This window comes from Sinocyclocheilus rhinocerous, unplaced genomic scaffold (assembly GCF_001515625.1).
Source record: "Sinocyclocheilus rhinocerous isolate Xijiao unplaced genomic scaffold, SAMN03320098_v1.1 scaffold1127, whole genome shotgun sequence".
NCBI lineage: Eukaryota > Metazoa > Chordata > Actinopteri > Cypriniformes > Cyprinidae > Sinocyclocheilus > Sinocyclocheilus rhinocerous.
The window spans coordinates 826,748-853,793 of NW_015632463.1; the positions used below are offsets into that span (position 1 = coordinate 826,748).

The 27,046-nt window shown below is 37.1% G+C and overlaps 5 protein-coding genes across 7 annotated transcripts in view; all 5 read right to left on the reverse strand.

Annotated features, from left to right (window-relative positions):
• LOC107742371 (protocadherin alpha-C2-like) overlaps window positions 1-7,352 on the reverse strand; it is a 32,335-nt gene extending 24,983 nt beyond the window's left edge. For all 3 annotated transcript variants that reach the window (XM_016555319.1, XM_016555318.1, XM_016555320.1), the window contains exon 1: window positions 4,566-7,352. In XM_016555319.1, the coding sequence (XP_016410805.1) occupies window positions 4,566-6,938 (2,373 nt within the window). In that variant the 5' untranslated portion in view covers window positions 6,939-7,352. The remainder of the gene's footprint in view (window positions 1-4,565) is intronic.
• A 4,754-nt stretch (window positions 7,353-12,106) lies between these two features.
• LOC107742393 (protocadherin alpha-2-like) lies at window positions 12,107-14,038 on the reverse strand. Its single transcript, XM_016555339.1, has one exon. The coding sequence runs from the start codon at window positions 13,823-13,825 to the stop codon at window positions 12,107-12,109; it is 1,719 nt and encodes a 572-aa protein (XP_016410825.1). The 5' UTR covers window positions 13,826-14,038.
• A 106-nt stretch (window positions 14,039-14,144) lies between these two features.
• LOC107742394 (protocadherin alpha-2-like) lies at window positions 14,145-19,895 on the reverse strand. The gene is made up of 5 exons (XM_016555340.1): window positions 18,785-19,895; window positions 17,954-18,608; window positions 15,882-16,189; window positions 14,632-15,296; window positions 14,145-14,159 (listed from the first exon to the last, which is right to left on the reverse strand). Exons 1-5 carry the CDS (start codon window positions 19,893-19,895, stop codon window positions 14,145-14,147), a joined length of 2,754 nt encoding a protein of 917 aa, XP_016410826.1.
• A 1,546-nt stretch (window positions 19,896-21,441) lies between these two features.
• Window positions 21,442-24,160, reverse strand: LOC107742395 (protocadherin alpha-2-like). The gene is made up of 2 exons (XM_016555341.1): window positions 21,581-24,160; window positions 21,442-21,462 (listed from the first exon to the last, which is right to left on the reverse strand). The coding sequence occupies exons 1-2, from the start codon at window positions 23,945-23,947 to the stop codon at window positions 21,442-21,444; spliced, it is 2,388 nt and encodes a 795-aa protein (XP_016410827.1). The 5' UTR covers window positions 23,948-24,160.
• A 106-nt stretch (window positions 24,161-24,266) lies between these two features.
• The window catches only part of LOC107742396 (cadherin-23-like), an 11,484-nt gene continuing 8,704 nt past the window's right edge, over window positions 24,267-27,046 (reverse strand). Inside the window, exons 4-5 of the mRNA XM_016555342.1 lie at window positions 24,727-27,042; window positions 24,267-24,281 (exon numbers count right to left, since the gene is read on the reverse strand). Of these exons, the coding sequence (XP_016410828.1) occupies window positions 24,267-24,281; window positions 24,727-27,042 (2,331 nt within the window). The remainder of the gene's footprint in view (window positions 24,282-24,726; window positions 27,043-27,046) is intronic.

The window sequence follows — 27,046 nt, forward strand, 5'->3', positions numbered from 1 at the left end:
GTTTTACAGGACAAAACACTCTGTAAGTGGATATGGAAAAGCAGTCTCGTAATAAAAATTAAGTGTTTTAACAATGAAAGGCTTGACAGGCTTGGTCTTATAAGCCCTTGTTCTATTAGGTCTACACTTCAGGAAATTTAAAGGCACAACCAGGCCTATCATCTGCATGTGAATGTACTTTCACTGTCAGTGTGCAATAGCAAGACTGTCTTGACATTTACAGAAGTGAGTTATAGCTTTGGGGAACTGAGTGTGTTGAGTTGTGAGAAAAAATAGAGAAAGCGATGAATATAATACTGACAACTGACAACCCCAAATTGGAATATAACAGTCCAAAATTCAAATTCTTAAATATTTCTACACAATTTAGAGTTAATGTTGTCCCTTTGTGATGATCAGACTACAATTGCACTATAGGGAAACAGATTAAGATGTAAATGGCTCTCCTTTGAAAATAGAAGACGAACACACTTACAAATAATAATAATAATAACAATAATAAATAAATATACAGCTAAACCTTCTCCCTACATTCTTAAATGACACCATTTAGCATTTGAAAGATATTAGTATCTTGAGCTTTGACTTGTGAACTTTGACAGGGCAGAAACCCATTACAAGTGGTACTCCTCCTCCCCTGACCCTACTTACATAAGTGTGCCAGATTTTAAAAGAGATGCACCCATCTGAGAGACACCACACAGGCAGCCTGCACCAACAGTGCCCTCAGCAAGGGCATCCAGAGTCACACCACCCACCGCAGAGTGCACTAAAAACCTCTCTTCCTCTGTCGTTCACATTCTCGCTCTCTCTTTCCCACTCCCTTTACATGCATGTCTTCTCTCATTCTTTCTCTCAGCTCTGCCAGTTGTGGCCTATATTTGGTGTTGGTCATGTAGGTCATGATAACCGAATGGTAAAATTAGAGATGTATATTCCTTTGCACCACTGAATGATGGATATTTTTGGCTATGAACCAACTGACACTTTTTTTCCCCTCAGAATGATGATATAGTCTCTTCTCACAGATCCACAGTATGTTGTTCTAATATTCCAAATATCTACAATATATAGACAGTAAATAATACAGAAATATATACTAAAAATATTTTAATGGGTTTTAATTTGTCTTTTTGACTTGTTTCTAAAAAATTATCAAGTAGTAACACTCTATATTGAGGAGATATACAGTTTCTATAGTATATATTATACAATTATAGATATATTTTTCAGAGAACATACACTACTGTTCAAAATTTTAAAGTTGGGAAGATTTTTTAGTGCTTTTTAGTAAATGTCTTATGCTCACCAAGGCTGCAATTGTTTGATACAGTAAAAACAGTAACAATGTGATTGTGTGATTAATTGCAATTTAAAATAACTGTTTTTTGTTTTGAGTATATTTTATAATGTAATTTATTCCTGTGATGACAAAGCTGAATTTTCAGCAGTCATTACATCAGTCTTCTGTGTCACATGATCCTTCAGAAATCATTATAATATGCTGATTTGCTGCTCAAGAAACATTTCTTATTATTATCAATGGTGAAAGCAGTTGTGCTGCTTAATATTTTTGTTTAAACAATACTTTTTTCATGATTCTTTGACTATTAGAGAGTTCAGAAGAACAGCATTAATTTGAAACAGAACAATTATAAATGTCTTTACCGTCACATCTGATCACTTTAATGTATCCTTACATAATAAAAGTATACATTTGTTAAAAAAAAACTTTTTCTTGCACTGGATGAATTTTATATAAGTACAAACAAGTTGCAAATTAAACAATCTACCAGTATAGTGAGACAAAATCAAAACACACTCAAGATACAAGCTAAGCGAATCTTGTTTCTCAAGTAAATGTATCTTGTTTTAAAACATAAAGCATTTAAAGTCCTAGAAAGTGTATGTGAGGAGACAAAATGTAATAGGACTGTATGTCCTCAAAAAAAAATCAGAGACAAAGCATCATGGGAGCAGAAGGCAGGTTGTGTGTAACACAAAGTGACAGTGAAAAATAGAGAAAGAGGGTATCTGAAATGATTGTGAGCAGAGTATGGTTGACAAGGATGGTGTAAGACCCCTACTGGCTGAGGTATGAAATACACACTCCATAGTAAGGATCTCACACATCTCTGGAAGCCACCACCAGCACTGTGGCCAACAGAGGGCACTAGCAAACCATCCACAGCCTCTCTCTGTCCGCATTCAGTTCAGCTTGACTCATTCTGCCACCTGCAGCCCTCTGCAGAGATGACCCACCCTTCCTCTCACTGATACACTGCAGGGAACCATCAACTGTTCTTTCTATTGCCAGGCCCAACAACCAGAGAGAGGCAACTGTACATAATGGTTATGCAAACCAGCATGCATATGCAAAACAGCAAATAAACGATGATATAAACCAATAATATATGTTATAGCAGCATCAAGTTGTGTCTAAAATGCTTTGCTGAATGCATTAGCATTGCATTTGTACAATACTGACAGGCTAATGGATCGCTATAAAGCTACAAAACACATTATTTGAATGCTCTGACATTTTTAGTGAAAGAGATTCTGCAGAATCCTTGTTGATAACCTTGTAAACAAGAAATTATGCAGATGCACATTCTCTCAAATTTGAGCTTTAGGGAGTTTAGAGAACCTGCGGCGACAAATGGGGAATTTGTGAAACATTTGTCATTCATGGCAATCTGTTTGATCTGCTCTGAACCTCCGTTTCATAAAAAATGCATCCATCCATAGGGACAGAAATCCCAGAGTGACCTTAACAAAAGGTTCGGGTCATTCTGTCTGATAGAAACAGAAGCCAGCTGACACCCAGTTCATACCTTGCAGCGAGCAGACAACAGGCATAGCAGTTTACAGTCAGCTCACAATAAATAACACTGAAGCGATGATAGTGTCTGTATTTACCCAGTCTGTATTATGACTCATTGTCTGTCACAATGCTGAAGCACAGACTCAAATCCATGATTCTGCCAAGCATATATTCTAATGAATAACATACACGAGCACAAAAATACTCATCCACTGTCCTGTGTTAACCTCATAGCATTACATTCTGCAAATAGACTTATTAGAAACCACATATTCACAGCTGGCTGAAGCAGTAATGTCTTAACTGAAACATAATCCTTGTGACTCAAGCTGAATAATGCATGTGATATGCAGAATACAAAGCAGATGTACACAGATTCATGCACACAGATTGAGAAATTAGAGGTGATATTGTTAAATCCTGATTTGCATGTAGATGTATATCTATAAATGAGCAAAAGCACATTTGTACTAAGAATATACAAACTACATAATAACCAAAAGATTTAAACAACAAATAAAAACATAAGCACAGTAACATGAAATGGGTTGCACAGTACAGGGAAGCAAGGATCAGCGAGGAAATTTGCTGTGAGTTTTTCTCATAGAGTCAGCAGCATGCCCCTCTCATTAATACACTGAGAGACTTCGAAATAATGCAGGTGGGACTGCAGCACTCCAGCAGTCTGGAGACCCACAGACTTCTAATCCATCTATCTCCCTCAACCAGCCGGGCAAAGCAGAACCCAGTACTGACCCAATTGCACAGAAATTTACACAGGCCCTGATCCCTGTCCTCTGTCAAGGACTGGGGGAAAAACACTCAAAAGGCATGACTAACTATGAGACGAAGCTACTAGGAACATGGAGTTTAAGTCTGAGACCATTTCAAGACTCACATTAAACATACATATTTACATGTATGCATTTAGCAGACACATACATTGGCAGCATCACTGAACATGCAGAGAAAAAAAAAGTGTAAAAATAGAGCATTTAGTAACATACAAAACTAGTTATTCAAAAACATTTAAATAAACCTCCAACTCAAATCTGTATTCTAAACAGTAGGTTAGTGAAGCTTATTAAACATCATTTAAATTCTCTTTGAAAATTGGGGAGTAGCTGTTGCAACCTGCTTCAATCAGCAACTGCAGTTTAGCGTCATTAAGAGTTATAATTAAAACAGATTTCTTTGATTCATTAATAATCAAATCATTGAAGGTTGAGTACAAAATGAGAGCAGTACTACTAAGCTCTTGATGTGCTTGTATAACAGTGAGGTGGCGCTGTCCAGCACTGCTGGTGCTGAAACTGCACTACATTTAAGCTTGAAGGGTCAGAGTTGTGGTAGTAATAAAAAAATAAATAAAAATAAATGTGATTGAAAGAATGCTAATAAAGAAACCAAAGATGAATGCTTTTTTAAAATTAAGGTTCACTGAAATCATTTATTTTGAGTAAACTGAATGTAAACAGGTTTTGCGCTGCATGTTGCAACACGTGTGCATGAAACACATTTTCAGCATAATATCAAGCTAGAAAAGTGAATGTTTTGCGTCACTTCTGTATTTTTCTATTAACTAAATATGTGCTAATAGAATTATATTTAATATTTATTCATATTATTATTAATAAAAATAATAATAATAAAGAAAAGAATGCATATAGTGAATATGTGAATAGTTCATATAAGTGAAATTTCAGTGACTTTATAAACTAAGGTCTTAAATAATGCTCACCTTCCCAGTGGTAGGAAGAGTTTGGGTTCGTGAAAAAGTATCTTCTCCATGAATGCTGATCAGTTCAGCCTCTGCAGTCGCAAATGGCGAAGGAAAAACCACCATGTCACTCTTCATTGTGTCTGAGCTAAAACAAATGTCATATTGTTGCGTCGATTTAGAGAAGGACCAGCTGCCGTCTGGATGTGTGCTGATCACTGGAGCGCTGTACCTGCTGAAACTGACGTCTGTCCTGTAGCATTTAGCTGCTATCAAACCCAAGAGACTCAGTAAAAAGATGACTGAGACTGAGACAATAGCGATGAGCAGATACAGATTCAGATCTGAAAAACTCTCCTCTTTAACAGGAACCTCTCGAAATGATGTTTTTATGTCATCCAGACTCTCAACAACCACCACATCCATGGACATAGTCGCTGAGAGTGATGGCTCTCCATTATCAGACACTGTGATAAGAAGTGGGTGAGTTTTTAAGTCATTGTCACTCATTCGTCTCTTAGTCCTTATTTCTCCAGTGCTGCTTCCAATGCGGAAGAGATTCGTTCCTTTGGGTTCAGTTAGATGATAAGACAGAAGTGCGTTATATCCAGAGTCAGCATCAACAGCTCTGATCTTGGCTACAAAGTATCCCGCTTCAGCAGAGTAGGGAATGTTCTCACTATTAACTGATCCAGGTTCAGAATAAGGCAGTAAAATAACCGGACTGTTGTCATTCTCATCTATAATAAACACATTTACAGTCGCATTACTTCTCAGAGGAGGAACACCGGAGTCTGTTGCCCGAACATGGAAACTAAGGGTTTTCTGTTCTTCAAAATTGAAAGACTGTAGGTTATACAACTGGCCTGTCAATGAGTTAACACTAACAGCATTTATGCTTGTTGTTTTGTTATCCAAAATGGAATAAGAAATTTCAGCGTTTTCATTTGAATCTCTGTCAATTGCTGACACCGTGTGAATGAGGGTTCCTAGGGGAGTGTTTTCTTTTACATAGACAGAAATTATTTTTTCGTTAAATTGTGGAGGATTGTCATTCACATCTGAAACGTCAACATAAACTACACTGGTGCTGGAAAGTGGTGGGGTTCCTTCATCTACTGCTACGAGGGTTACATTATACTTGGACATGTTTTCCCTGTCAAGCTGGCCTTCCAAAACAACAGAGTAATAATTATTGTAGGAAGACTCGAGTTTGAAAGGTATATTTCCTAGCAGCTTACAACTCACTTTTCCATTCATTGCACCATCCTTATCCGAAACTGTGACCAGAGCCACAGCAGTGCCAGTTTTTGCATCTTCCCTTAAAGAAGACAGCAATGATGTTATTACTATTTCTGGTGCATTATCATTAACATCTATGACTTCAATTAGTACTTTACAATTAGTTGTCATGGGAGGAGAAGCTTTATCATGGGCCTCCACTCTAAGTTCATAAAAAGCTTTGACCTCAAAATCAATATTTCCTTTAACTTCAATCTCCCCAGAATCAGTACTGATAGAAAACACATCAAGATTTTTTTCCTGACCATGACTACTAAACAGATATGTTATTTCTCCATTTGAACCTTCATCCATGTCGGTAGCATTGAGCTTGATTATCTTAGTCCCGTGCGGTGTGTTCTCTGTCACACGGACTTTATAAAGAGGATTTCTAAACACTGGAGCATTATCGTTTGTATCTAAAATGTTAACTATAATTTGTAATGTCCCAGATCTGGATGTTTTCCCTCCATCAGAAGCAGTCAACATTAGTCGTATTACAGGTTCTTTCTCTCTATCTAAAGCTTTTCGAAGGATTAGCTCTGCAGACATGCCATGTTCACCATCCTGGTTTACTTCTATTGAGAAATGTTCATTAGGACTCACTTTATAGCTTTTAACAGAGAAAGGTCCTACATCTTCATCCACTGCACTGATCAAGGAAAATGTAGCTCCTGGCTGCACTGATTCAGAGATATTCAAAACCTGAGTTTCAACAGGGAACATAGGAGAATTGTCATTCACATCATTAACATTAACTATCACTCGACTCAGACTGAGAGGGTGGTTTACTATCGCCTCAAAATTCAAGGAACAGGATGGAGTAATAGGACATAGCTGCTCGCGGTCAATTCTTTCTGCAACATACAAGACGCCAGATTTCAAATTCACATCAAAATACCTCGTCCTCGTGCCGAATACAAGCTGAAATGCCCGTGATTCCAAATCCTGGACGTTTAAATTCATGTCCTTCACCACATTTCCGACGACAGTTCCGATATTTACTTCCTCTGACATGGTGTAGACAATCTGTCCATCCACTGGAACTGAAACACAAATTACGAGCCAGAGGAAAGTAATATGTGAGAACGTCAAGTTCTTCCTGTCGGCCATCCTTCCGCATGAGATGGCAACGTGATCAAAACAATACAACGGTCATCAGAAGAACATCAAAACTCTGCAGACACAGAATTAAGAATGAGGCTCAAGAAAACACGCCACGAAAAGCATCTGGACTGTGACGCCCGGTTATAGCACGTCACTCAGCAAAATCGTAGGCGGAGTTCAGATGGTATATGGAAATTATTAAAGTTTAGCGGTCTACAGTGACACCATGCGGAGCACGTGCGGTTCTGTGTGGCGAATCCACACAAATTAAACATATACACCATCACAAAAGAAAATAACCAGGTATTGTAAATTAAGATAACACCGAAAGGGCTATACTAGTCAAAAAAAAAAAAACAGTCTGCATAAACTAGACTATACATCAACAAAGGCATATGCCTTTAGAATACAGTAAGTCAGTACAGTAGGAGTTTATGGTTATGTTTGTATATATTTGTGATTAAAACATTCGGACAAACTGTTAAGCATGAGAAAACTTTTTTTGTTGTTAGGCTATATTAAAAATGAAACAATCATTTGAATACATTACCAGATGAAAAAGAAGTAGGCCTACTCTAAAATGTATTAAAAAATGTACTTGAAATTTTTATAGTAGGCCTACAATTGTACTCCTAACATGCTTACTTGAAGTGCGTTAAAAATGTAGTGAACCACATTTTAATATATTTTTTTTAAAGTATACTAGAAGTAGGCTACTTTGGTAATAAATATATGCTTTGTTGCGCTTTTAAGAAATATTCTAAAATACAAGTATACTTTTGTGAAATTTTAGTGCATTTACAGAAAACATACTTATTTTACTCTTAAAATATGTTATGTTTACTTTGTGTAAAAACATAGTAAAATTATTCAGCTTTTAGTGGGTTTAAAGTATGTAATTTATAACCATATGTAGACCTACAATATATTTTAAATATTTAATGAACATATGCTTCAGCCTGCTTTTCAAAACATTTTTAACATTTTAATAGATTTTGAAGTATATGAATTCACTCACACATAAATAGCTTATAGCTATAAAATAAGCATATGTATTCTTACATTGTACCAACTTATAATATAAATATAATTTTGTCAACTATGCCTTAGTAATAAGCATACTTAAAAATGTTGTTCGGTTTTACTTGTTTGTACTCGTAAAAGAATACTAGGCTGTTTAGTAATACAATTCAAATACATTTTAATGTCACTTTTAAATATGCCTACATATCATTACTTGTAATACGCTCATATTTAACTGTATTTTCCACAAGCATTTCAACATCGTTCGAAGTGCATCATAAATCATTTTTCTAAAGATATGCTTAAAATCCCTATTTACTTGATTATGTACCTAAAATTAAAACAAGCTCAACCTACAACATGATGCGCGAAAACAAACCTCATTCGCTCATTGGCCTTTGTGGAAGCTCAGGACTGCGTTCAGCCCCGACAAAACGTTGCGCACCGGTTTGAGCTTGAACTTGCCCCAGGCGTTCTTGCTTAACACGTGTTACAAAACCTGATTGGCTCTCGAGCCTCCTTCGATGGATGTGAATAAAAGTCTAAATTAAAACTGTTAAGTCATATAGAGCGGACATGGAAGAAACCACTCGATTCATATGGATTACTTTTGCATGTTTGAAGTCATGAAACGGGAATAATTTTGGTGACTTTCAGCGGGACATACATCTATCAAATTTCATTAAAATACATCAGTTTTTGTTTCGAAGATGGACAAAAGTCTTAAAGGGTTTGGAACAACATGAAGTTGTGTAATTGATTACAGACTATATATATATATATATATATACATATATTACATTAACATCTTATTTAATTATATTACATCTTTATTTTTCCCAGCTTCTTAAAGCATATGTGTGTGTAGATTTGGAACCTCAGTTCTTTGTCACTCTAGGTAAGTATTTAATTTATGTTACATTCAGTTTGACCAATCAGAGCCAAGCTTTTCAAATCGACTTTGCAGGTAATAGTCCAATCACACGGCTGTATGCTGTTGAGATGGTAACGTTTTCAGCAGAAATCATCCGTGTCGCTTTATTTTATTTTTATGACTAGAAAACCAAGCCAGCTCCTGCCTCCCGTGAACAACTTAATAGGTGCTTAAAAGGTGCGTCTGCTAAGTCAAAGCAGGACAGACGAAGATACTGACCGCAGAAACACTCCTCCTTGGTGGTAAGGTTTTACTAGCCATTTGTTTAACTAACTTTAATATCACTTCTGAGTTTTTCCTTGGTGGATAGTGCTTGGTGTGTATTTGCAAATGTTAGCTAACACATGGACTGTTAACATAACGTGACACTGACACTTACTAGCCAAGTTAGTTATCTAACAACTTTAGGCACCGGATATATGGTTGCTTAAAGTCTAGGTAGTGGCATTTTGTCTGTCATATAACAACTATAAAAACATTGTCCAATGTATTGGCAGAAAGAATAATTTGTCGTTATAGCATGTACACCATTAACATGCTTTTTAAAATTATAATGAAGTTGTGTGTGTTTTTCCCCCCTCAACAATTTGTAATTGTTACAATTGTAATGAAGTAAATGTTAAATATAAATTCATATTTCATTGTGAAATATTAAGTTATAATTTGTTGTTTTTAGATCATCTGCTGATGCATTAGAAGACAAATTGAAATCAGATGAAGAGAGTGGTAAGTGTGTTTATCTCATATCAGTGAATCTCACAGGTTTAATTCTGGCTGACATATTTCCTAATAAAGAGACTATTGAGGCTCTGAGTGTCATGCTAACTTTGGATTCAGCACTTCTGTTGTAGAGATGTTGGGCCTCTTATAACCTTATGTTCAATATAACACAAAGTATTGTATGGTGACGACAGACAAAAGGATAAAACAGACGCTCATGGCAAGCTTGATGAGGATTTAGTCCAAGCTTTGAAAGGTAAATTGAGAACAGTCAAAGGGCCTGTTTACACCAGAGAAAATGCATGAAGTGACCAGGTGTAAACAGGCCTAAATAAATTCTAATGCATATCTATGCAAATTGTAATGCATATGCTATTCAAAAACACCACTCAAAACCACTGATTAATTATTTTTCCTTTCACAGACCCTGTGATGAAGAAATTTTCAAATACCACAGTGTCAGAATTACTACATGCCATCAGATGCAGAAAATCCAACAAGTCATACTCAAAGAAAAGTGACCCTGCACTTGAAGATGAAGATGGTGACATTTCAAATGTTCTGTTTCTTTGTTTGGTTCAGCCATTTGCAGGCTTAACTTTGTAAATAATAATAATAATAATAATAATAAATAAAAAACAAACAATAAAATTATTCACTTCTGCTCTTTATTAGTGTGTGTAATATTCATAGTGTACTTTCCAGAATACAGTTATAACATGAATGTTCTGCAAATTGATTAAAGTAGTTGTGTTATAGCATTTAACTGATCTTTATTTTAATTTAATATAATTTATTATAATTATTTTGGTCAAGAGTTTATATATGCTGCTGTACTTTTTAAATGTACTCAAGGAATTTGTTGTTGTAATGTACACAAGATACACTAAGTACATTAACATTTTCTAGATGTGAAAGTGTGTGCATGTATGTCATGTTCATGTAATGATTTTTGTACTTTTTAATATACCATTTTAGAATGCTGAAAAATACCTTCATAACAAATTAATAGTGTGCTGGTAATGCATTTCTAATGAGCTGAAATGCTATTGAAAATGTAGAAGTACATTAAAGTGAAGCTTAAAATATATTCTAACTGTACTTCAAGAATTATAAAAGTGTATTTTACATAATGTGAAGAAGTACAATTAAATTACTCTAAAGATACTTTAAGTTGTTCCATTTTAACAACTAAATATATTAAAATATATTGCAATTAGCTTAAAGTTCATAAAAAGCAGCACTTACCATACTTAAAGTTGTTCCAAAATAACACATTTATTATGCACTTAGTATAGTATAATAAAAATATAATAAGTGCATCGATATTAGTACAGCTTAAGTGTATTTCTTTTTTTACCTGGGTTTGCCACACATTGAATTAAATAAAATTATAGAAATTCCCCTAATGATTATACAGACTTTAGTGAAAAAGAGCACATGATCAAGCAGAGTCAGATATGTAAGCGGAAAACCAATTTAGTGGAAAATTTTGAAAACACACCAACATGAAGCTAAATGGGGGAAAAAGTCATCTAAAAAAAAGAGTCAATTTAAGCAACTAATCAATTATATGCACATTATATTTTGTATTGATTTGTATAGTGCTTTTGCCTAAAAAATGTTTTTCGTTCATACTTGTTGGTTTGTTTACAACATATATTTTCATTACAAATTATTTTTAATTGTCTTTTAATTTCACTGATCTTTCTTTTTACTCCGATTCATTCCGAATACTTTTCACAATCCTTTACAAAGATGCAATCCTATTTCCAAAAACAAGCCTCTTTTTGACTCCCATGGAACAGTTTAAGACTTGACGAGAGTATAAACGCATCGATATGCTTTCACTTCAGTGAACCTAATAATTTTTTTTTCAGTGTTAAGAAATTATAACATGGGAAATGTAATGCTTGTTTGCCATTACATCAACCCTGAGCTGACATTTTAAATGTAATCCACTGCATTTGATGGCAAATGGGTGGAATTTAACTACAGTGATCACCAAGACTATTAAGTGCAAGTTAGCAACACAGAGTTATCACATTTAAAAGCCAACAGAACAATTATGTAACACTGGAGTAAAGTATAAAACAATCTGTGTGTGTACACATACATTTGAACACGCACCATTGTCTATACAACTGAAAAATATGAGACCGCATAGCCCTGCAGATGTGAAGCTGAAATGCCCCATGTACTAAAATCACACATTTACTTGACACGGTAGTAAAAAGTTACCAAGCTACAAAAAGTTCAGTATGATGATGTTTTCAAACTGTGAAGTTTAGGTTTTATCTTACCTTGGTAGTGCTTGGAAGTGTTTGAGTCCTATTAAAAGTGTCTCCTTCATTAATGCTGATTAGTTCTGCATCTGGCAGTGGAAAGGTCGAAGGAAACACGACTACATCACTCTTTATTGTGTCTGAACTGAAACACACGTCGTACTGTTGTGTGGATTTAGAGAAGGACCAGCTTCCGTCTGGATGTGTGCTGATCACTGGAGCGCTGTACCTGCTGAAACTGCCGTCTGTCCTGTAGCATTTAATGGACTGTTGTCATTCTCATCCAGAATAAACACATTTACAGTCACATTACTTCTCAGAGGAGGAACACCGGAGTCTATTGCCATAACCTGAAATTGAAATCTTTTCATTTCTTCATGATTAAATGATTGCAAACTGAATATTTCTCCACTCAAAGAGTTTATATTTATCAGTGTTGTTATAGGAACACTGGAGCTGGAACTGTCTAACAGTGAATATGAAAGTTCTGCGTTCTCATGAGTGTCTGAATCATCAGCTGACACTCTTGTCACCAGACCTGCAGCTTGACCATTCTCACTTAGAAAAGCGTTAATAACGGGAGCTGGGAAATGTGGAGCATTGTCATTAACATCAGAGATATGTACAGTTATAACAGTGCTGCTGGAAAGAGGCGGAGTTCCTTCATCTGCAGCTGTAATTGTGATGTTATACAGAGAAACACTCTCTCTGTCCAGAGGTCCATTTACAACTAGAGAATAATGATTGTTATATGACGTGTCCAGTTTGAAAGGAAACAAACCTTTCACTGCACAGTGTACAATGCCATTTTTACCTCCATCTTTATCAGACACTGTGACTAAAGCAACTGCAGTTCCTGACTTTGTGTCTTCTTTCACACTTTCTACCAGAGGAGTCACAATAATCTCTGGTGCATTATCATTTTCATCCATAACTTCTATTAAAATTTTACATTGTGTGCTCTTTGGTGGACTGCCTTTATCTCTCGCCTGAACTCGTAATTCAATTGCAGCATTTATATCATGGTCTATTTGACCCTTCACAACAATATCCCCGGTTTCAGGAACCACAGTGAATAGATTTTGCTTTTTTATGTTTCCATGTTCAGCTATGGAGTAAATAATGTCACTGTTGGTGCCCTCATCCAAATCAGTAGCAGTCAAAGAGATGATTTTGGTACCAACAGAAACATTTTCTCTCACCTTGATCTTGTACAAAGGTTTGCTGAAGACAGGCCAGTTGTCATTTATATCCAGTACATTCACTATTACACTTAATGTTCCTGTCTTTGCTGGCTTTCCTCCATCAACAGCTGTCAGTACAAGAGGAATTACTGATTGTTTTTCACGATCTAAAGGTTTTTGGAGCACTAATTCAGCAGACACACTCTGCTCTTCAGTTTGTACGTCAATAGAAAAGTGTTCATTCTTGCTTAGTTTGTAGTCTTTTAGTGTATTAATGCCAATGTCGTTATCTTCAGCTACAGGAATATGAAATCTAGCTCCCGGAACAACATCCTCGGTAATGTTTATCGTTATAACGTTGTCCACAAAATATGGAGCATTATCATTAACATCCAGAACATTAATTTCAATTCTATAAAGGCTATGAGGATTTTGAATAACAGCCTCCAAATTAAGAGCACATTGTTGATGAGCGAAGCATAACTCCTCCCGGTCAATTCTTTCATTCACAAACAACGCTCCCGTTTTCAAATTCACATCAAAATATTTCCTGTTGGATCCAGCCACAAGCTGCAAGATACGAGATTCCAGCTCCTGAACACTGATCTTGAGATCCTTTGCTATATTTCCGACAACAGTTCCCTTATTTACTTCCTCCGAGACCGAATAGATAATCTTGCCGCATGAAGATCGCCATAAACAACAATGCAGAGCTGTTATGACGCACAAATATCTTAAGCTTTCCATAATTGTTTCTTCAAAGCCTCAAAGATTAATCCGTTTATAAAACGCAATTTTTTGTCTCACTGCTGCCAGGACCTTAGCCTCTGAAACCTTTATTATACCTTAACATTTACACATGACTACAGTATATACTGGTTGCTCTTCCGTGGTAAGGAGGAGCCTCATTTTAATAAAAGAAGTGCTTCAAATTCGTGGTCTGCAGCGACATCGCGCGTTTAGACTGCATTATTGTTGGAGATATTTTATTTAAATTGCAATTTTTCACACTATAAATGTATGCTTCAAAAGAATGGAATTGGTCAATTGCAAGGTATAAATCCAATCAAGACACGTTCGTCTGTAAATAACCCCAGCACTAGTTAAAAAGGGAATAAATTCTGATGGTTGTAGGAATCAGATAAGATGAAATGTATTTACATCTAACCAAGATCACCTGAATGTACGGAAAGCAAAGCGAGGACGAAATGTTCATTGTCCATGGTGCTGAAAACTGTTATAGGATAACAACTCCTTAAGACTTCGATATTGTCTTTGTTATTGATAAAGCGCATTTTATTGTATTTTGTCAATCACCTTTTATTTATACTTGCCTTTTTTCTGTCACTGTATAATAGCAACGACGACAAAGGCAATGCAATTCAGTTCAGCGAAATTAATTAAGAGAAGCGACAGTAATAGCTTGACTCAAATCCAACGCAAATGCTGTGATAACTACTAAATAAATAAATAACTCTCCAAAATTTTCGAATTGAATGGGGGTTTTTTTGTTTTTGTTTTTTTACACAACTAGGGTTACAAATTCTTCTTACCTTCTCGGTGGTCGGAAGAGTTTGAGTTTGTGTAAAAGTGTCTTCTCCATTAATGCTGATCAACTCCGCGTCTGCTGAAGGAAACGGCGAGGGGAAAACGACTAAGTCACTCTTTATTGTGTCTGAACTGAAACACACGTCGTACTGTTGTGTGGATTTAGAGAAGGACCAGCTTCCGTCTGGATGTGTGCTGATCACTGGAGCGCTGTACCTGCTGAAACTGCCGTCTGTCCTGTAGCATTTAACTGCTATCAAACCCACGAGACTCAGTAAAAAGATGACTGATACTGAGACAATAGCGATGAGCAGATACAGATTCAGATCTGAAAAACTCTCCTCTTTAACAGGAACTTCTCTGAATGATGTCTTTATGTCATCCAGACTCTCAACAACCACAACATCCATGGACATAGTCGCTGAGAGTGATGGCTCTCCATTATCAGACACTGTGATAAGAAGTGGGTGAGTTTTTAGGTCATTGTCACTCATTCGTCTCTTTGTCTTTATTTCTCCAGTGCTGCTTCCAATGCGGAAGAGATTCGTTCCTTTGGGTTCAGTTAGATGATAAGACAGAAGTGCGTTATATCCAGAGTCAGCATCAACAGCTCTGATCTTGGCTACAAAGTATCCCGCTTCAGCAGAGTAGGGAATGTTCTCACTATTAACTGATCCAGGTTCAGAATAAGACGGTAAAATAATTGGACTGTTGTCATTCTCATCCAGAATAAACACATTTACAGTGGCATTACTGCTAAGAGGAGGAACACCGGAGTCTGTTGCCATAACTTGAAACTGCAGTCTTTTCGTTTCTTCGTGATTGAATGATTGCAAACTGAATATTTCTCCAGTCAAATAGTTTATATTTATTAGTGTTGTTATAGGAACACTGGAGCTGGAACTGTCTAACAGTGAATATGAAAGTTCTGCGTTCTCATCAGTGTCTGAATCATCAGCTGACACTCTTGTCACCAGACCTCCAGGTTGAAAATTTTCACTTACAAAAGCGTTAATAACTGGTGCTGTAAAAAGTGGAGCATTGTCATTAACATCAGAGATATGTACAGTTATAAGAGTGCTGCTGGAAAGAGGCGGAGTTCCTTCATCTGCAGCTGTAATTGTGATGTTATACAGAGAAACACTCTCCCTATCCAGAGGTCTATCTACCACTAGAGAATAATGATTGTTATATGACGTCTCCAGTTTGAAAGGATACGAGCCTTTCAGTGCACAGTGTACAATGCCATTTTTACCTCCATCTTTATCAGACACTGTGACTAAAGCAACAGCAGTTCTTGACTTTGTGTCTTCTTTCACACTTTCCAAAAGTGGAGTCAAAGTTATCTCTGGTGCATTATCATTTTCATCCATAACTTCTATTAGCACTTTACATTGTGTGCTCTTTGGGGAATTGCCTCTGTCTCTTGCACGAACTCGCAATTCAATAGCAGCATTCTCCTCGAAGTCAATATGTCCTTTTACAACAATGTCTCCTGTCTCGGGGATAATGGTAAACAAGTTTTGCTTCTTTCCATGATCCACAAATGAGTACACAATGTCACTGTTTATGCCTTCATCCAAATCAGAAGCAAACACAGATAAAACTTTAGTACCAGCAGAAACATTTTCTTTTAGTTTAACTTTGTAAAGATGTTGACTAAACACTGGGTTATTATCATTAATATCCATTACCTTTATAATAATATTTAACGCTCCCGATTTAGGTGGTTTTCCTCCATCTACACCGGTTAGCACTAACTTAATTGTCGCTTGTTTCTCTCGATCTAAAGCCTTATTCAGCACTAACTCAGCAGACACACTCTGGTCTTCACTCTGTGTCTCTAGACTGAAATGTTCATTCGGACTCAGTTTGTACTCTTTCAGCGAATTATTGCCAACATCAGAGTCCTCGGCCACAGGGAGAGGAAATCTCTCTCCTGGACTTGCATTTTCGGTAATATTCATAGTAAATTCTTTAACAAGAAAATGTGGCGCATTGTCGTTTATATCCAAGATCTTAATCTCCACCCTGTAAAGATGGTGAGGATTTTTAGCGAGGGCCTCTATATTCAAAGAGCATTTCTGATTCGACACGCATAACTCCTCACGGTCAATTCTGTCATTAACAAACAGAACGCCAGTTTTCAGATTTACGTCAAAATACTTCTTATTTGATCCAGTCACAATCTCAAGCATACGAGATTCCAGTTCGTGAACATTTATGTTCAGGTCTTTCGCTATATTCCCAACATCTGTCCCTTTATTTACCTCTTCCGGTACGGAATAGAAGATTTGAGCAGACGCAGAATCCAGCAAAGAAAGGAAAAATATAAATCCACACTCGAAATATCCCATTAAGACCATGATGACCATTCACAAGTGGCTTGGTGGCATAAAAAAAGGTAAACGCGAGAGAATCCAGTATTTTTCTTTTGCATTCAGGAAACACGAGACGAAATAGAAACCATCATGTCTCAACGACAGATACACTGAAGCTTCGGTCTCAGAACCTTGGTATTAGAGTAGGCTAGTCTATAACCCTTTAACTGACGGTCTGCAGTGACACCACGTGCTGAAATTATGCCATAACAGGAGTATTCCATTTCCAATTCCATTCCAAATCCATAGAAACACATGATGCTTTCGGAACGAAATTACACCACTAAATACAAACCAAAATTAACCAAGACTAAAAATAAAAGTATAATAAATCATAATAATCGTACCGTGCCAGAAATGGAGAATTACATGTAAAATACCTCAGAAATGTAAAATTTTCACGCTAGAATACGTATTAATGTTCTACTGTCCATGGTGCTGATCGATGACACAGCGTCACACTATAGTTGAGTCAACCACAAAAAACAAAACATATTTCGAAACTGTCAATTGATTTATGGTCAAATTAGTAGTAATTATGTCAGTCCCGATTATGTAATTACAAATGATCACAATTGCGCAAGTTAACTTTGTTAACAAATAGTTATTGAATTACTTGGTGCACGCATAAACACACACACACACAAACACACACACACACACACACACACACACACACACATATATATATATATATATATAAACATAAAAAAAATATCTGGCAAAATGTCTTACCTCCATATCTTTTGGTAGAGTTTGTGTTAGCGAGAAAGTATCTGCTTCACTTATGCTTATCAACTCGCCATCTACAGCTTGGGCTGGTACAGGAAACACTACTACGTCACTCTTTATTGTGTCTGAACTGAAACACACGTCGTACTGTTGTGTGGATTTAGAGAAGGACCAGCTGCCGTCTGGATGTGTGCTGATCACTGGAGCGCTGTACCTGCTGAAACTGACGTCTGTCCTGTAGCATTTAACTGCTATCAAACCCAAGAGACTCAGTAAAAAGATGACTGAGACAGAATAAGGCGGTAAAATAATTGGACTGTTGTCATTCTCATCCAGAATAAACACATTTACAGTGGCATTACTGCTCAGAGGAGGAATACCAGAGTCTGTTGCCATAACTTGAATCTGAAATCTTTTCGTTTCTTCGTGATTAAATGATTGCAAACTGAATATTTCTCCACTCAAAGAGTTTATATTTATTAGTGTTGTTATATGAACACTGGAGCTGGAACTGTCTAACAGTGAATATGAAAGTTCTGCGTTCTCATGAGTGTCTGAATCATCAGCTGACACTCTTGTCACCAGACCTGCAGCTTGACCATTCTCACTTAGAAAAGCGTTAATAACGGGAGATGGGAAATGTGGAGCATTGTCATTAACATCAGATATATGTACAGTTATAAGAGTGCTGCTGGAAAGAGGCGGAGTTCCTTCATCTGCAGCTGTAATTGTGATGTTATACAGAGAAACACTCTCTCTGTCCAGAGGTCCATTTACAACTAGAGAATAATGATTGTTATATGACGTCTCCAGTTTGAAAGGATACGAGCCTTTCAGAGCACAGTGCACAATGCCATTTTTACCCCCATCTTTATCAGACACTGTGACTAAAGCAACTGCGGTTCCTGACGTTGTGTCTTCTTTCACACTTTCCAGCAGAGGAGTAACATTTATCTCTGGTGCATTATCATTTTCATCCATAACTTCTATTAAAATTTTACATTGTGTGCTCTTTGGTGGACACAGTGTACAATGCCATTTTTACCTCCATCTTTATCAGACACTGTAACTAAAGCAACTGCAGTTCCTGACTTTGTGTCTTCTTTTACACTTTTCAACAGCGGAGTCACAGTTATCTCTGGTGCATTATCATTTTCATCCACAACTTCTATTAAAACTTTGCATTGTGTGCTTCTTGGCGGGCTGCCTTTATCTTTCGATTGAACTCGTAACTCAATCGCTGGATTCTCCTCGTAATCAATATGTCCTTTTACAACAATATCTCCAGTCTCGGGGATAATTTCAAACAGATCTTTCTTTTTTCCATGACCAACAAATGAATACACAATTTCTCGGTTTATGCCCTCATCCAAATCAGTGGCAAAGACAGATAAAACTTTGCTACCAGCAGCAACATTTTCTTTTATTCTGACTTTGTAAAGAAGTTGACTGAACACTGGATTATTGTCATTAACATCCATGACGTTTATAATAACATTTAACGCTCCCGATTTAGGTGGTTTTCCTCCATCTACACCGGTTAGCACTAACTTAATTGTCGCTTGATTTTCTCGATCTAAAGCCTTATTCAGCACTAACTCGGCAGACACACTCTGGTCTTCACTCTGTGTCTCTAGACTGAAATGTTCAGTCGGACTCAGTTTGTACTCTTTCAGCGAATTACTGCCAACATCAGAGTCCTCGGCCACAGGGAGAGGAAATCTCTCTCCAGGGCTTGCGTTTTCAGTAATATTCAAGACAAATACTTTAACAGGAAATTGTGGCGTATTGTCGTTTATATCCAAGATCTTAATCTCCACCCTGTAAAGATGATGAGGATTTTCAGCGAGGGCCTCTATATTCAAAGAGCATTTCTGATTCGACACGCATAACTCCTCACGGTCAATTCTGTCATTAACAAACAGAACGCCAGTTTTCAGATTTACGTCAAAATACTTCTTATTTGATCCAGTCACAATCTCAAGCATACGAGATTCCAGTTCGTGAACATTTATGTTCAGGTCTTTCGCTATATTCCCAACAACTGTCCCTTTATTTACCTCTTCCGGTACGGAATAGACGATTTGAGTAGACGCAGAATCCAGCAAAGAAAGGAAAAATATAAATCCACACTCGAAGTATCCCATAAAGGCCATGATGGTCATTCACAACTGTCTTGGTGGTAGTAAAACAAAAAATATAAGCTCGAGAATCTATATTTCTTCTTTGCATTCAGGAAACACGAAACGAAACACCATCATTACGTCTCAGCAGCAGATACACTCACTAACACCAAGATTCAGAGAGAGAGAGAGGCTGCAGAGAACAAACTATAAACATTTTACTGACGGTCTGCAGTGACACCATGTGCATTACCTATAGTATAACAGGAATTATCTATTTACAAATCCAAAAAAAAAAAGGAATAATATAACAATGACATCAATAGCAGCAATACTCAAATACATTTAACGCTCAAAAACAACTTAAAAATGCGCAGTATAATGTTACATGATAGCAGCATGAATAATCTAATAAGACTGCAAACAATCAAACAGATGTTTGTTACGACAGAATCTACTCTGTAAAATGCAGTGGTCGATTAAACAGGTCATAATAGAAAGTTGTTTTAACAAAACTAATGACCCGGTAAGTGAGATGCACAGTGATATGATGGGGAAAAAAAGGTCAAATCTGTCTATATAATAGAAGAAAACACGACTGGAACACTGTGTTGACGAATCACTGAATGCCAGAATTTATTACTATTATTATTATTATTATTAAGATCTATTTTCGGTTTCGTTGTTGCATATAGTGCCTTTTAATTGCGCTTTGCCTATCTCGTGCGTCTTAAAATCTTAATGTATATCTCCTTGAGACATATTGTTACAAATAAAGGCTCCAAAAGGGGGTTTTCGTAGAGATGCAAAAAAAATAAAAATCTGTTTCCCCAAAGAGCATTTATTTAGTTAACATTTGTCCCTCTCCTTAGTGTGAAAGAACACTTTGTGCAGTGGAAATGTCCCATGGATGTTAAAAGTTTATGAATGTTGAACCTTTTGTTAAAAAAATAAATAAATAGCGTAGGGTCTACTGATTTTCTAATATGTAAAACATAAAGCTCAAATACACCATGATTGTTTTAATGCTTTAAAATATTAAAACATTTTAAAACATCCACCAGGACCAGATTAACCATATACAGTATGCTTCTCAAACGCTATATCACTGACAAATAGAAAACAAAAAATAATAATAATTAATTAATCAAAGCAACTTAAATTAACGTAAATTAAAAAAATAAGTTTAACAACCACGTTGTTAAAACCAAAGCAACTTTTATGACAACCAACCTAAATAATTTAGAAAAGCTGAGAACAATAATTCAGCAGTAAATTAATTATCCAACACTAATTCTAAAAGATCTGCTTACCTTCCCAGTGGTCGGAAGAGTTTGCATGCGCGTAAAAGTGTCTTCTCCATCAATGCTGATCAACTCCGCGTCTGCTGGAGGAAACGGCGAGGGGAAAACGACTACATCACTCTTTATTGTGTCTGAACTGAAACACACGTCGTACTGTTGTGTGGATTTAGAGAAGGACCAGCTTCCGTCTGGATGTGTGCTGATCACTGGAGCGCTGTACCTGCTGAAACTGCCGTCTGTCCTGTAGCATTTAACTGCTATCAAACCCACGAGACTCAGTAAAAAGATGACTGATACTGAGACAAAAACGCCTTAGAAAAAAATCTAATTAATCGTTTTTCAAATGTTAATTTTACAAATCTAGGGTAAACGTAGAAGTGAAATGCACTACAGAAGCAAGTTACAATATCTTACCTTCTCAGTGCTTGGAAGGGTTTGCGTGCGCGTAAAAGTACCTTCTCCATTAATGCTGATCAACTCCGCGTCTGCTGAAGGAAACGGCGAGGGGAAAACGACTAAGTCACTCTTTATTGTGTCTGAACTGAAACACACGTCGTACTGTTGTGTGGATTTAGAGAAGGACCAGCTTCCGTCTGGATGTGTGCTGATCACTGGAGCGCTGTACCTGCTGAAACTGCCGTCTGTCCTGTAGCATTTAACTGCTATCAAACCCACGAGACTCAGTAAAAAGATGACTGATACTGAGACAACGGCGATGAGCAGATACAGATTCAGATCTGGAAAACTCTCCTCTTTAACAGGAACTTCTCTGAATGATGTATTTATGTCATCCAGACTCTCAACAACCACAACATCCATGGACAAAGTCGCTGAGAGTGATGGCTCTCCATTATCAGACACTGTGATAAGAAGTGGGTGAGTTTTTAGGTCATTGTCACTCATTCGTCTCTTTGTCTTTATTTCTCCAGTGCTGCTTCCAATGCGGAAGAGATTTGTTCCTTTGGGTTCAGTTAGATGATAAGACAGAAGTGCGTTATATCCAGAGTCAGCATCAACAGCTCTGATCTTGGCTACAAAGTATCCCGCTTCAGCAGAGTAGGGAATGTTCTCACTATTAACTGATCCAGGTTCAGAATAAGGCGGTAAAATAACCGGACTGTTGTCATTCTCATCCAGAATAAACACATTTACAGTCGCATTACTGCTCAGAGGAGGAACACCGGAGTCTGTTGCCATAACTTGAAACTGAAATCGTCTCGTTTCTTCATGATCAATTGACTGTAAGCTGAATATTTCTCCACTCAAAGAGTTTATATTTATCAGTGTTGTTATATGAACACTGGAGCTGGAACTGTCTAACAGTGAATATGAAAGTTCTGCGTTCTCATCAGTGTCTGAATCATCAGCTGACACTCTTGTCACCAGACCTGCAGCTTGACCATTCTCACTTAGAAAAGCGTTAATAACGGGAGCTGGGAAATGTGGAGCATTGTCATTAACATCAGAGATATGTACAGTTATAAGAGTGCTGCTGGAAAGAGGCGGAGTTCCTTCATCTGCAGCTGTAATTGTGATGTTATACAGAGAAACACTCTCTCTGTCCAGAGGTCCATTTACAACTAGAGAATAATGATTGTTATATGACGTCTCCAGTTTGAAAGGATACGAGCCTTTCAGTGCACAGTGTACAATGCCATTTTTACCTCCATCTTTATCGGACACTGCGACTAAAGCAACTGCAGTTCCTGACTTTGTGTCTTCTTTCACACTTTCTACCAGAGGAGTCACAATAATCTCTGGTGCATTATCATTTTCATCCATAACTTCTATTAAAATTTTACATTGTGTGCTCTTTGGTGGACTGCCTTTATCTCTCGCCTGAACTCGTAATTCAATTGCAGCATTTATATCATGGTCTATTTGACCCTTCACAACAATATCCCCGGTTTCAGGAACCACAGTGAATAGATTTTGCTTTTTTATGTTTCCATGTTCAGCTATGGAGTAAATAATGTCACTGTTGGTGCCCTCATCCAAATCAGTAGCAGTCAAAGAGATGATTTTGGTACCAACAGAAACATTTTCTCTCACCTTGATCTTGTACAAAGGTTTGCTGAAGACAGGCCAGTTGTCATTTATATCCAGTACATTCACTATTACACTTAATGTTCCTGTCTTTGCTGGCTTTCCTCCATCAACAGCTGTCAGTACAAGAGGAATTACTGATTGTTTTTCACGATCTAAAGGTTTTTGGAGCACTAATTCAGCAGACACACTCTGCTCTTCAGTTTGTACGTCAATAGAAAAGTGTTCATTCTTGCTTAGTTTGTAGTCTTTTAGTGTATTAATGCCAATGTCGTTATCTTCAGCTACAGGAATATGAAATCTAGCTCCCGGAACAACATCCTCGGTAATGTTTATCGTTATAACGTTGTCCACAAAATATGGAGCATTATCATTAACATCCAGAACATTAATTTCAATTCTATAAAGGCTATGAGGATTTTGAATAACAGCCTCCAAATTAAGAGCACATTGTTGATGAGCGAAGCATAACTCCTCCCGGTCAATTCTTTCATTCACAAACAACGCTCCCGTTTTCAAATTCACATCAAAATATTTCCTGTTGGATCCAGCCACAAGCTGCAAGATACGAGATTCCAGCTCCTGAACACTGATCTTGAGATCCTTTGCTATATTTCCGACAACAGTTCCCTTATTTACTTCCTCCGAGACCGAATAGATAATCTTGCCGCATGAAGATCGCCATAAACAACAATGCAGAGCTGTTATGACGCACAAATATCTTAAGCTTTCCATAATTGTTTCTTCAAAGCCTCAAAGATTAATCCGTTTATAAAACGCAATTTTTTGTCTCACTGCTGCCAGGACCTTAGCCTCTGAAACCTTTATTATACCTTAACATTTACACATGACTACAGTATATACTGGTTGCTCTTCCGTGGTAAGGAGGAGCCTCATTTTAATAAAAGAAGTGCTTCAAATTCGTGGTCTGCAGCGACATCGCGCGTTTAGACTGCATTATTGTTGGAGATATTTTATTTAAATTGCAATTTTTCACACTATAAATGTATGCTTCAAAAGAATGGAATTGGTCAATTGCAAGGTATAAATCCAATCAAGACACGTTCGTCTGTAAATAACCCCAGCACTAGTTAAAAAGGGAATAAATTCTGATGGTTGTAGGAATCAGATAAGATGAAATGTATTTACATCTAACCAAGATCACCTGAATGTACGGAAAGCAAAGCGAGGACGAAATGTTCATTGTCCATGGTGCTGAAAACTGTTATAGGATAACAACTCCTTAAGACTTCGATATTGTCTTTGTTATTGATAAAGCGCATTTTATTGTATTTTGTCAATCACCTTTTATTTATACTTGCCTTTTTTCTGTCACTGTATAATAGCAACGACGACAAAGGCAATGCAATTCAGTTCAGCGAAATTAATTAAGAGAAGCGACAGTAATAGCTTGACTCAAATCCAACGCAAATGCTGTGATAACTACTAAATAAATAAATAACTCTCCAAAATTTTCGAATTGAATGGGGGTTTTTTTGTTTTTGTTTTTTTACACAACTAGGGTTACAAATTCTTCTTACCTTCTCGGTGGTCGGAAGAGTTTGAGTTTGTGTAAAAGTGTCTTCTCCATTAATGCTGATCAACTCCGCGTCTGCTGAAGGAAACGGCGAGGGGAAAACGACTAAGTCACTCTTTATTGTGTCTGAACTGAAACACACGTCGTACTGTTGTGTGGATTTAGAGAAGGACCAGCTTCCGTCTGGATGTGTGCTGATCACTGGAGCGCTGTACCTGCTGAAACTGCCGTCTGTCCTGTAGCATTTAACTGCTATCAAACCCACGAGACTCAGTAAAAAGATGACTGATACTGAGACAATAGCGATGAGCAGATACAGATTCAGATCTGAAAAACTCTCCTCTTTAACAGGAACTTCTCTGAATGATGTCTTTATGTCATCCAGACTCTCAACAACCACAACATCCATGGACATAGTCGCTGAGAGTGATGGCTCTCCATTATCAGACACTGTGATAAGAAGTGGGTGAGTTTTTAGGTCATTGTCACTCATTCGTCTCTTTGTCTTTATTTCTCCAGTGCTGCTTCCAATGCGGAAGAGATTCGTTCCTTTGGGTTCAGTTAGATGATAAGACAGAAGTGCGTTATATCCAGAGTCAGCATCAACAGCTCTGATCTTGGCTACAAAGTATCCCGCTTCAGCAGAGTAGGGAATGTTCTCACTATTAACTGATCCAGGTTCAGAATAAGGCGGCAAAATAACCGGACTGTTGTCATTCTCATCTATAATAAACACATTTACAGTCGCATTACTTCTCAGAGGAGGAACACCGGAGTCTATTGCCATAACCTGAAATTGAAATCTTTTCATTTCTTCATGATTAAATGATTGCAAACTGAATATTTCTCCAGTCAAATAGTTTATATTTATTAGTGTTGTTATAGGAACACTGGAGCTGGAACTTTCTAACAGTGAATATGAAAGTTCTGCGTTTTCACCAGTGTCTGAATCATCAGCGGACACTTTTGTAACGAGACCTCCAGCTTGACCATTCTCATTTAGAAAAGCGTTAATAACTGGTGCTGGGAAATGTGGAGCATTGTCATTAACATCAGAGATATGTAGAGTTATAACAGTGCTGCTGGAAAGAGACGGAGTTCCTTCATCTGCAGCTGTAATTGTGATGTTATACAGAGAAGCACTCTCTCTGTCCAGAGGTCCATCTACCACTAGAGAATAATGATTGTTATATGAAGTTTCCAGTTTGAAAGGCAACGAGCCGTTCAGAGCACAGTGTACAATGCCATTTTTACCCCCATCTTTATCAAACACTGTTACCAAAGCAACTGCAGTTTCTGAATTTGTGTCTTCTTTCACACTCTCCAGAAGAGAAGTCATAGTTATTTCTGGTGCATTGTCATTTTCATCCACAACTTCTATTAAAATTTTACATTGTGTGCTTTTTGGTGGGCTGCCTTTATCTTTCGCTTGAACTCGTAACTCAATCGCTGGATTTTCCTCGTAATCTATTTGCCCTATTACAACAATATCTCCAGTTTCGGGGATAATGGAAAAAATGTCTTTTCTCTTGCCATGACCAACAAATGAATACAGAATTTCACTGTTTATGCCTTCATCTAAATCAGAGGCAAACACAGATAAAACTTTTGTTCCACCAGCAACATTTTCCTTTAGTTTGACTTTGTAAAGAGGTTGACTAAACACTGGATTATTATCATTATTATCCATTATGGTTATAATAATATTTACCGTCCCCGATTTAGGTTGCTTTCCTCCATCTACTCCAGTGAGAACTAACTTAATTGTTGCTTGTTTCTCTCGATCTAAAGCTTTGTTCAGCACTAACTCAGCAGACACACTCTGGTCTTCACTCTGTGTATCTAGACTGAAATGTTCATTCGGACTCAGTTTGTATTCTTTCAGCGAATTACTGCCAACATCAGAGTCCTCGGCTACAGGGAGAGGAAATCTCTCTCCAGGGCTTGCGTTTTCACTGATATTCACAGTAAATTCTTTAACAGGAAAATGTGGCGCATTGTCGTTTATATCCAAGATCTTAATCTCCACTCTGTAAAGACGATGAGGATTTTTAGCAAGGGCCTCTATATTCAAAGAGCATTTCTGATTCGACAAACATAATTCTTCGCGGTCAATTCTTTCATTAACAAACAGAGCGCCAGTTTTCAGATTTACATCAAAATACTTCTTATTTGATCCAGACACAATCTCAAACATACGAGATTCCAGTTCATGAACATTCAAGTTCAGGTCTCTCGCTATATTCCCAACAACTGTCCCCTTATTTACCTCTTCCGGTACGGAATAGACGATCTGA

What these genes read in the sequence shown, in the direction of transcription:
- LOC107742393 (XM_016555339.1), bottom strand. Translation starts at nt 13,825, where the DNA reads ATGGAAAGCTTAAGATATTTGTGCGTCATAACAGCTCTGCATTGTTGT.
- LOC107742394 (XM_016555340.1), bottom strand. Translation starts at nt 19,895, where the DNA reads ATGGCCTTTATGGGATACTTCGAGTGTGGATTTATATTTTTCCTTTCT. An exon ending in AGTGTCTGATAAAGATGGAG is followed by an intron (nt 18,609 to 18,784) that starts GTAAAAATGGCA and finishes TGTCTGATAAAG; the next exon opens with ATGGGGGTAAAAATGGCATT. An exon ending in ACAGACGTCAGTTTCAGCAG is followed by an intron (nt 16,190 to 17,953) that starts GTACAGCGCTCC and finishes AGGCATAAACAG; the next exon opens with TGACATTGTGTACTCATTTG.
- LOC107742395 (XM_016555341.1), bottom strand. Translation starts at nt 23,947, where the DNA reads ATGGAAAGCTTAAGATATTTGTGCGTCATAACAGCTCTGCATTGTTGT. An exon ending in CCCTTCCAAGCACTGAGAAG is followed by an intron (nt 21,463 to 21,580) that starts GTAAGATATTGT and finishes TTTTTGTCTCAG; the next exon opens with TATCAGTCATCTTTTTACTG.